This window comes from Glycine max, chromosome 10 (assembly GCF_000004515.6).
Source record: "Glycine max cultivar Williams 82 chromosome 10, Glycine_max_v4.0, whole genome shotgun sequence".
In the NCBI taxonomy this organism is placed as follows: domain Eukaryota; kingdom Viridiplantae; phylum Streptophyta; class Magnoliopsida; order Fabales; family Fabaceae; genus Glycine; species Glycine max.
The window spans coordinates 27,220,229-27,232,023 of NC_038246.2; the positions used below are offsets into that span (position 1 = coordinate 27,220,229).

Below are 11,795 nucleotides of genomic sequence, written 5' to 3' on the forward strand. Positions count from 1 at the left end.
TTCTAAAGCGTATAAATTTAATTCGTGAGGTATATCAGTTCCATGTGTTAGGTATATATAGTCCCACGAGTTGTTCTTTAGATCCTGGGGTCTATATCTATTATTATCTAAATTTCGATATAGTATTGAAGCTCAGATCTCAATTCCTCTTTGATATCCCTATTCCTTGACAGCAATATAGATAACAATAGGCAATTTAAATCCTTGCATGTTGCAAGACACTCTTCAAAACCCATCTTAAAATATTATGTGATATTAATTTTGTAAATAATAGAAAATGTGCAATTTTATAAAAATAATCTTAAAAATTAAGTGTTGAAAGACGATTTTCTTAAAATATATTAGTCTCCTGAACCCTTTAGTGACTCGGTGTCTAATCTTCTACTCATACGTTTCTCCCTCAGATTTAAAATTACACCCACTGTCTTTTTTCCCTTCACACGGAACCGCGACAATGGGGGTATTCGTCAGCGGGGAATTCGTAGGAGCTCAGAAGGTCTTGGACTTCGAGCTCGACGAGTTGGAGAAGCTCTTCGTCGTCGACTTGGTCTTGTTTGTTTAAGAACACAGCCATGTTGGGGACACCGACTTGTTTGGCTAAGAGGATGTGTTCTTTGGTTTGGGGCATGGGGCCGTCGGCATCGGAGACGACTAATATGGCGCCGTCCATCTGGGCGGCGCCAGTGATCATGTTTTTAACATAGTCCGCGTGGCCGTAGTGGTGGTTCTCCATCTCGTACTCCACGGTGGCGGTGTTGATGGTGATGCCGCGGGCGCGCTCCTCCGGGGCGGCGACGATCTCATCGTATTTTTTGGGGGCGTTATTGCTGAGGGTGGCAAGGTCCATGGTCAGGGTGGCGGTAAGGATGGTCTTGCCATGGTCCACATGGCCGATGGTGCCGATGCTCACGTGGGGCTTCTTGCGCTCGAATTTGCTGCGGACGGTGAAAGTGCGGCGTGGGATGGTGGTGGAAGAAGGGGTGCGGTGGAGGAAGGAGGAGGAGAGAGGGGTTAGTTTGTGGGTGTTGGTGGTGGAGGAGAGGAAGGGTGTGGAGTTAAGGGAAGAGGATGATGACGAAGAAGAAGATGATGCACAGGGGAATAATATGAGTTTGGAGGAAGCTGTTGCCGAAGAAATTGCCATGGCTGGTGGAGAATTTGGATAGAAAGAGGAGAGTGAAGAGTGAGGAGTGAAGAGAGAAGAAGAGGATTGTGTTAGTGTAGTGTATTAAGTAATGTAAATAGTGTATACTTATGAGTCATATTGATAGATCCACGAGGTTGATCGGATTTGTAGATTGTTATATGCTTACTGATCATATGAGCTCTTATTTATTGGTGTTATTTATGAGTAAGTGTTCAAGATATCTCGGTTATGTTGATTGACTGAACTACATTAATTAATTTATTTGATTATTACTTTCAAATTGAGGCGTTTCGTGGACAAGCTCTTACCTTCGCGGGAGATGTTTAAGATGGGGCCAATGTGGAATCTATGATTAGAACTGTGAGCAAATATTTTGCTTTGATTTATTAGACTGATGAAATTATTCTACCTGGTTAAGTAATTAATTCGTATGTGCAATTCTACATCTGCAGGCAGTTGATGCTTGGGGAACTGTTGATGTATGGTAAATAATGCAGGTAGCTTGGATAAATAATAAATTAAGCACTTGTGCTATTACTTATTTATTTTAATTTAAGATTCCATACTAAAATAAAAATATCATGGGTTCAGGAATTACTCGAGATGGTTTGTTAATGAGAATGAAGAAATCACAATGACAGGAAGTTATTAATCTGAATCTCACTGGCGTTTTTCTTTGCATGCAGGTATAGCTGTTTTTTCTTTTCCTTTCAAATTTAAAATATTGGAGCTGATGGTATGCTTTTTACATGCAGCAGCAAAGATTATGACGATGAAAAAGAGGGTGACACATAACACTTTAAATACAACCTCATAGAACTCTTTGCCCATTAATTGGACTATCATTAAACTAGCCATTTTTTCTTTGTAATTGGACAAATTCAAGTCATGCTCAAAAGAAAATTGAGTTTATTATGATAACTTGTCCAAACATCATCTTAGTCTTTTGTAACTGATTTTATTTACTTTCTGTGGTCCAATTAATCTATCATGTGTTTGAATAAACCATAATTTCCATGTAACAGGTGTTCACCATTGATGGAGGTATGGCAATGTGAGTCTCAGGAATCTGTTTCTGTATATAGCAACTAGAACTTCTTTAAGGCCATAGAATTTCAACTTCTGTCATGGTGATAGTTTGTTCTATGTTGATTTATGCTCAAGCTAGTAATACCTGGTGACTTATTGTAGAAGTTTAGTCGAGCTTTTTAACTGGTTGCTTCTTGAGATGAATTCGACATATTGTGATTGCACCTGACAGATGGCAGGGAACTTCAGATTCGCAATGGACCAAAAAAATATTATAAAGATTGCATGAATTCTGATTCCACTTCAGATTTACTTCTGCCTGCTGCTTTGAAAGTTGTAATTGATAATATATTTTATTTTAATTGGTTGATTTGTCCACCACAATATGCAAGAAAATTTGAAGAAACTGAAAGAGGTGAATAGGAATCTTCGTAAGGAGATTAGGTATACATATCTTTCTTCACTTCGATCAATCTCCTTGGTAATGTTTTTTTCTTGATCTATATATATGCACATGTACATGTTTTATTTGTTTACTACTGGTGTTTGTTCATGGCTTAGGCAGAGAATGGGAGATTGTATGAATGATCTAGGCTTAGAAGATCTCAAGCTCCTTGAGGAAGAAATGGACAAGGCTGCCAAGGTTGTTCGTGAGTGTAAGGTTAGATTAATTATATGTTCCTATTTATACACTAGTTTTTGCTTTTCTCTCATAAGTCCATTAAGAACTTGATAGTGTTTGAGAGCTATTTATTTATATAGAGAGACATATCATGATGAAACAGATTAACATTCATCACATCATTACTAATTGGTTAAGTAACGAGCAAATATGGAATTCTTTTTATAGAAACATAATTTTTTAAAAAAATTTCATAGTATCAGGACTAGCTAGTACATTAATTCCTATCATATACTTCTCTCTCTTGCAAGTTAGCATTCTAGTCATGTGTTACCCATAGTTATTGTATTTATGTTCATATATTAGAGGATATGTTATAGCTCTATTTGCACATATATTTATATTGAGAAAATTGTTGAGAAACCAGATACTGAGTATGATTCTCCGCTTGGGAAGCAGAGTTTTGCTTTAACAGATTTTATTCAGACAGTGAAAAATGTTTGACTTTCAATCATTACAAAAGATGAAAGTTGGATGCAGTGCTTGGAAATTGACTTCTTAAATATCTTGAATTTGCATTGATTTGCTACATTCTGAACATTTCAATTCAATTATTCAATTTTAAAGGGATATCAAGTGTGCTAATATCCTGGTTGATGTAAGTGGGCAAGTCAAGCTTGCAGATTTTGGGTTGGCAAAGGTAGCCTTTAACAACATTGAATTTATCTTTTCAGCTTCTTATCATACACAATCCTAATACTGGCTGCTTATACTTCGTATTTTTTGTGTCTTTTACCTTCTCAGGCAACGAAATTTAATGATGTTAAATCAAGCAAAGGCTCTCCATACTGGATGGCCCTTGAGGTTTGACCCTGCTCTTGTATCATTTGCTTGGAGTAATTCCTGCAAAGGAATGAAATCATATGGCTGTCTAATTTAGTTTTAGTCTGTAGTACATATTCCAAATGTTGCTGTAAGAACATAAAGTATAACCATCCATAAATTAGTTTACTGCAGTATATGCTTCCATTGATTTCTTGTGGCAGAGTGCAAATTCAGAATCTTGAAACTTTAGTTTTTCCCCCCACTTGTGATTTATGAGAGTTGTTTTAGTAAACTGGCAAATGATTTTTTATACTTGTGAGCTTTTATTTGTGACTGATTTAACTTTTAATTGTTGGTTTATAGGTTTCTAACTTAAAGAACCAAGGTGGTTATGGGCTAGCAGTTGATATATGGAGCTTAGGGTGTACAGTTTTGGAGATGTTGACAAGGCAGCCTCCTTATTCTGAGTTGGAAGGAGTAAGTATTATGTCACCCTTCTTATATAATCTTTTCTTAATCTTAAGTTTGTTACTTTCTTATTTTTCCTTGATTAATTTATTGGAGACTGGATTTTATTTTATACCCTATTTTTGATTTTTCACTCCTTTGAATCATAAATATTCAAGATTTTAGTTTAGTTCACGTACACCTTGTACATGATCCAACTTAGGAAATTAATAATATCCTTCCAAAAAGATTAAAATTTTCAAATAAGATCTTTTAAAACTAATCCGAATAATTTATTAAAATTATTAAGATTTTATTTTAAGTTTTTTTTAAACCTTTTAAAATAAAAATTAATTTTTAAACTATTATAATTAATTTTATTTAACATTTTTTTACTGACTAATTCATTTAAGCACTATTAAGTCAATGTTGATTTATTCTATGATTTCATTATTTTTTTCGTAAAAAAAGACTAAAGTAGTAAAATGATAATAGGTTAAATAATAAAATGTACATTTAAGTCTAAAAATATGATTTCATTTTATTTTATTAATTTAAAAATATTTATACAAAAATTTATCCAAATATATCTAATTGAGTAATATAACTCAAGCTCTAAAAAACTAAACTAATTTTTAATTTGATTTAACTCAACCTCAAAATTGAGCAGTTCATGTACATAGTAGGTTGAAATATTTCATTAACCTAAATTTTTCCTTTTATTATTATTATTATTATTATTATTATTATTATTATTATTATTATTATTATTATTATTATAGAATTTTATTTACTTGGATTTTTTATATTACATAAATATTCATGTCAAAAAGTATCAAATAAAAAATTTTAAGGTCCAAAGTATTTGTGATAAGCTTTTTTAAATTACCAATATATTAACTTTTAATATTAATACATATTATGTTTTTTAAATGACAGACTATGTTAATATAAGATTAAGGGTACCAAAATACTATGATATGATAGTAAATTAATAATTATCATATATATATAAATAGAGAAGGGGAGGAGGTGGGGGAGGATAAATCAGGCCAAAACTAATTAAAGTTCTTAGCCCCATGAAGTTGACTTAAATAATACACAAGTACAAGATATTATCAAAGTTTATGTATCATCACATCGAAAATAATTAAAGAATTTTTGTGTATTAATATTCATTTAATAGTGGACCAAATTGTCTATTATAATATTCATTTCATAGTGGACCCAATTGAAATTCATAAATATCTATGAAGAATAAAACACACAAAGTTCTCACATTGAAAAATTTTAATGAGAGAGGATTTACTCTCACAATTTCATTTTATGCATTTATTCCTTTGGGTATATATAATCGTTTTACACAACAATAATAGTGATAATTGTTTTATACAATGAAACCAGGTGCTGCCTCCTATAGCACAAAAGCACGTGATTCAACTCATACTTTCTCACGTAATACTCTGCAGATAACATTATTTACTGGACTTTGAATATTTAATGTGAATTGCCAAGCTCATCTTTAGTATTTTTATTCTTTTGCTTTTGGCATGATAGGAAAGAAACTTCAGGGCTGATGAGCTAATGGAGTTCTACAAAGTGAGTTTTGTGTGATATTTCCCTTTCTGCATATCAAAAGTTATTATAAACGTAGCAGAAGTAGGATTACGAGTTATTATAGGTCATCAAACCCAATTATGTTTTCATTTCATCCGTGATTATCTTTTTTTGTTTGGATGTGCTTCCTTTGAGACGTGTCTGAATATTTGTTTATTTGTTTCACAGTCAGATTTGAAACTCTAAGAAATTCTTGCATATAATTGAGGATTCCCTTGTTTTCCCTGTTATATGACAGTAAGAGGTATGATGCTTTCGTAGAACCCTTGTATTTAAAATTTCAAAGATCTGAAATCTTATCTCTCTTCGCGTTATGCTATGAAATAGTATTGTCCAAGATGTTATTTTCATTTATTCTGGTTATGAAGATTTGAAATCTTTTATCTCTCATTTGCATTATGCTGTTAGAGTCTTGTAAAACTCTACACGTTATGTATTTTGCACAAAATATTTGTGTAATTTTAAAAATTTAAATTTAACAATTGTAAATAGGATTATATATATGTATTATATTTCTGGTTGATTTCACATTCGAATGGGGATGGCAACCCTATGAGGCTCTTACCAAGTTGGGGATTTGGGGAGGGTAGATGTATGTAGAGTTACTCCCAACAAGCTGTTTCCAAGGGTCACAAAGCAGTAGCTATATTGTTGTGCCAACTGCCAATGCTCACCCTCAAAGTTGAGGCTAAATTTCAGCTAGAAGTTATAAATATGCGGAGAAAAAAATCAGTTAAAGAATGCAAGTGATAATGATAGAAATTCTGGCATGATAATATTGATTACATTTTTATGTGATTGATCTGTTAGCTACTTAGGTGTCTTAGTTATATTTAGAAATCTTATAGGTTGAAATTCTAATTTATAAAAATTAACTGACAGATTTTGAGCATTAAATAAACTCATTATATGCTATATTGCAATGTAAAGGTGTTGGAAGTTATTCCACAAAACTCTCATATTAACTCATGAAACAAACACACCCATGCACACTAGGCAGTCATCGTTATATGGATGCATAAACTGAAAAGAACTTTCGTGTTTTCATCAACAAGATGCATTCCCAGTTTTCCACTAAATTTTGATCGGGTTAACTTGCTGAAATGCTTTTATATTTGCCCCTTGTAAAATTTCTATTATTTGTGCGCTTTATGAACAGAAAACTACTGCTGTCAATTTTCTCTAATGTTCTTCTTACATGTTGAATTCAGCCATTAATATTCTATAATGTTTTGAGAGAACTGTGTTATCCTTACCCCCAATTATTAATGGTGCACATTTAGCCATCACTTTGGAGACAGAATATATTTATTGAATGTACTGCAACTGATCTGACAAAAGTGAAAGTTGTTTTGAATACAATGGTAGAGTAGTGAGTTTTATTGTATGTTTTTCTATTTGCATTTTATATGTGGTGCAATTGGTTAGATGATGATAGAGTATTTTGTTTTCTTTAGGTAATAGCCTTCTCAGAATATTGTGAAAACAAATTTGTCATTGAACCAGTTGAAGTTATTTTTTCTGATGGTAACTCAAACATATACCCTGATTTATCTGTCTACAATATGGAAGTTTCTCTATCTTACATTACTGGATTGATTGGGGTATCATTGGAAGCAGAAGAGGTAATTATTTTGCTGCTTCATATGAGTGGCGTGATCCTGCACTTGCAAATTGACTATTGATAAATCATTTAAGTTTATTATTAACATATTTAATATCTGACATTTGAGACATTCATGTTAGAATAACATACAATTAAGACAGCTTTTTGCCCCTGTTCTTTCTAGATTTTAATTGTGATTTAAAATTTGCCCATATTAATTTATCTTAAGGATTTAAATGTTGTACGTATTTCAACAACCAAGTTTTTTTTATACATTTACCAGGTGACTGCTTTCTTTTATACAGGCAGTTTACTTCTGTGGTTGAGTTATTCTTTTGTGCAAGTGAAATTTCCTTAATTTCTATCTAGTTAGTCTTTACATTGTAGTTACCGTCTCTAATGCAAGATTCAATTCTCATGTATTTAACAGCAATTGAAACAAATATTTTCCTTTTTATTTTATTTTATTAGAATTATAAAAAATTTGTTATTAACCTTTTCTATTATTTTATTATCCTTTTTTATTATTCTACTAGAATTTTTATTTTTTTTCAAAAAAAAAATTCTAAGACATTCTTTGAAAAATCGTCTTAAAAAAGTGTACATTCTAAGACAACCATTTGAAAAACTGTCTTAGAATCCTCAATTTTTTTTTTGATTTTTTTTATATGAGGATTTTAAGATGATTTTTCAGAGAATTATCTTAGAAAATCTATTCAAAAATCATCTTAGAATTTTTTTTTTCTTTTTAAAAAATATATTCTAAAACGGTTTTCAATATAAAATCGTTTTAGAAGGATATCATTTTAATATGGTTATTTGCCTGAAAACTATCTTAAAATGATAGTTTTTCTAAGATAGATTTTTAGGAACCGTCGTGAAAAGTCAAAACTTTTCATGATGTTGGTTTCTAAAACAGTTCAAAATTGTCTTTGAATGTGTCAGAAAACTGTCATTGAATATGTTTTTTCCGGTAGTGCAACGATAGATATATAAGTTAACAAAAAAACTTTTAGGTGTGAGATCGAGAGAAGAGTAGAGTTTAACTCTACTTTAGGGAATACTTCCTTATATTGAATGAAGTTCTTGATAAATAAGAAAGTCACGATTTTAGAATTTTTGAATTTGGATCTCTACTTCAAAAGTTAATTTATAAGATAATGGATGTTATTTATTTATATATATTATTTTGATCATATCTTTGTTAAGTATGTAGGATTTTCAACACATATTTCTCATGTTGAAGATAGAATATCTCATGTGTGAAATATGCACAATTACTGAATATTTATAGGTGGTTTGATAAAACTCAATAATAAAGTGATCCAATAGACATAACAATAATTATTAAGAGAGATTCTAATATCATTTTAAAATTTTTGAGTTTAGACCAACTAACATATAAGATAAGTGTTGACTCATGTTTTTCTTTTGTGGAGAATATTAACTCAAAATAAGTTAAGTCAAACACTCTCAATCTTAATTTTTGGGTATGAGTCTCAACTTAACAAGCTATCTCATAGGATGTGAATTATTCTGAAGACTAGATATTTTAAATGTGAAATTTGTAAGATTGAATATATGTAACGTAATTCAATATCAGCTTGATAAAGAGTAACTTGACAAACCTAGTAACTATTGTTAAAATAAGCTTTAATACTATATATATATATATATATATATATATATATATATATATATATATTAATTTTTCAAAATTAAACCTAATTAACTCAAAAACTAATTCATAAGATAATGTTATGACATACTTGGCTAAGATGATGATATATAATTGTTTCACAAGATGAGATATATAACACTTATATTTGACTCGTTTAATTGTTTTTTTTATCATGTTATTGGTTTGGAGTATCCACTGGTTTGTTGATGATTAATTTTTATTGGAGAATCTGACTGATCACGTTTGATGAGATTCTTCCCTTCCAATTATATATATTTTTTTTCATAAAGCTTAAATTTGAAACCCTATCCAAGAAAATTAAGTTTAGTATTACTCAGACTAATGATTTATTGGTATTTGTAATAATAATGAAGAATATATATATATATCCTTCAAACGTGAACAAATCCTTGGTTCATATCTTTAGAAATCTCTCTGAATTCCACATCATTCTTTATTTAGTAGTATTAAACGTAAAACAAAATAAAAACTTACATATATATGTTTGCGGAATCTATGCTACGTAAGATGGTTGAAGAGAAAAACAGATTTATGTGCAATATTTATATCACTTTCTGCTATTTGCCTCATCAGTGAGGAATTACTATCGAAATTTGGGTTATATACATGTTGCTCAGCTGTGATCTTTCGCACATCCGACACAGCCAATATCTTTGTCTGAATCATCACCACAACTTGACCAATATTTTCTTCCCCATATGATGATCATGCTACCTCACATCAAATTGCAACTTGTCTTCATTCAACTGTTCTTGGCCACTGATAGCACACTCAAAGCACGTTTGAAATTGTGCTATTTAAGCTTCACAAATCTCATCGAATATTTCCGACAAGACAACCTTTCTTATTCTCACTTATGATATCAAATCAAACATACCCAAAAAAATTAAAATAAAATTAAAAATAATTAATCATAATATTAAATATCTTCTTGAATTTTGATACACATGAATTTTGATTTCCATTTAATCTAATCCTAGTATATATGAGGTTCTGCTTTCCCACCTACTAGTCACAAGTCAAGGAACAAATTTTTAAACCCTTAGCCCTACGATTCTAATCATGTTTGTGATAGTATATAATTATTTATATACTCTTAATTCCTTCTTGGCAATTCTATTTCCCTCAATTAGCAATTATTAGTCAATTTCATGTTCATGGCAATCGGAAGGCAATTGTGGCTTTTATTTTTGGTCTCTAATTAAATAATTATTATCTATTTTTTATAATTAGGTTATACTTTTATTATAATATGATATATTATCTGTTATATTATTTTCATTAGTAAGATTACACAAATTTAAGATATATATATATATATATATATATTTGCTGAATACACAATTTTAATATATGTAAATAATTTAAGTGAAATTTTATTATTAATTATTTATTTAAAAAGTTAAAAATAGTTTTGCATGTATTTGGACTCTACATACCTCATCTTACCCAAAAAAGGCTTAAAAACTTAATATGGAACTTAAATTTCATAAATAAATATATCATCTAGAAAAGGATGTTTTGGGGAAGCTGTTAGTGGTAAAATCACACATTTAATTAAAGATTATTTTCATAATAATTATTTTATATTTATTGATCAGATCAATTGAACTCTCTATTGAAAGTTCGTCTGAACAAATTTAGATTATGAAATCGTGTTTTTTTATATAAAATTTTGTTTTTAATCCATATAATTTCAGTCAAACGTAATCAAAGTTCCCATGTTTTTATATTAATTAATGAATGTGATCCTCAAACTTAAAAAAAAAAAAAAAACTCGTGAATTTAATCTTCGTTTTTTAAGTTGAGAGGAATTAAATTCACATGTTTTTTTAAGAAAAAAATTGAGGGGATTAAATTCAACAATATAAAAATATAGAGGCATGACTACATTAGACTAAACGTATAAAGGGCACAAAATGTGTTAAATAATATTGCTATAAAGAAAGTAAATGAAAAAAAATCCTATATAATGTTTTTAAATAATTTTCTTAATATTTTAAGAAAGTATTGAAATAAATAAATAAATAAATTTAGTATTTTAAAAATAAAAAAATAATTAATAATATTTTATTTAATAATTGAGAAAATTTAAAAGAATATTAGTTGGAGATTGTTAGAATTATTCTTCGTTGAGTGTAAGCTCAGAAGGTCGTATTCCATATTTAGTAGCGACATATAAATTGGAATCTTATCGTCGATATCTGATACATTTACTTTGTGTGCCACAAAGGTGGCAGTCTTCCACATATGCTGGAAAATTTTATATATCTACCAGCATTACAATGTGCTCCTCGCACTTTGAATGATTTGCATTGGTTCTTTTTCGGTGAATTAGAGAGAGTAATGATCAACTTGCCTATTGAGGAAGCAACCAGTTAGTGAAGTCATTTTTTTTCTCTGAAATTTTCGTTTGATGCTTGATTGTCCCATTTTTTAAATTGAATAAAAAAATAAAATAGAATTTTAAATAAGATAGTTAGGATAAAATTGAAAAGAAAAAAAGTTAGTAACGTATAAGTTAACTTATTTTTCATATGTTACTTTTAAGTAGCTTATCAAAATAAACTACTAAAATAAGCTCATATACCAAATAAGCTTATTTTGGTCAAATGAGCTCATAAGCTCCTCAAAGGTCTTACTAAACATATCCTAAGTACAATTCCGAGTTTGAATTTGTGGATGAAAAAAATATGGTTAAGAATAGATATTTTACTAAAGGTAGTAAGCAAAATTGATGAATATTTTGGATCAATTGCACATTAAAAAAAAAAAGCAAAAGTAAGATGCTTTCTCTAAA

At 29.9% G+C, this 11,795-nt stretch overlaps 1 protein-coding gene across 1 annotated transcript; it reads right to left on the reverse strand.

Moving 5' to 3' along the window:
• Positions 1-436: 436 nt before the first annotated feature.
• Positions 437-1,144, reverse strand: LOC100798832 (elongation factor Tu, chloroplastic). The gene has a single exon (XM_003537174.1). It carries the CDS (start codon positions 1,142-1,144, stop codon positions 437-439), a length of 708 nt encoding a protein of 235 aa, XP_003537222.1.
• Positions 1,145-11,795: the final 10,651 nt, after the last annotated feature.

What these genes read in the sequence shown, in the direction of transcription:
- LOC100798832 (XM_003537174.1), bottom strand. Translation starts at nt 1,144, where the DNA reads ATGGCAATTTCTTCGGCAACAGCTTCCTCCAAACTCATATTATTCCCC.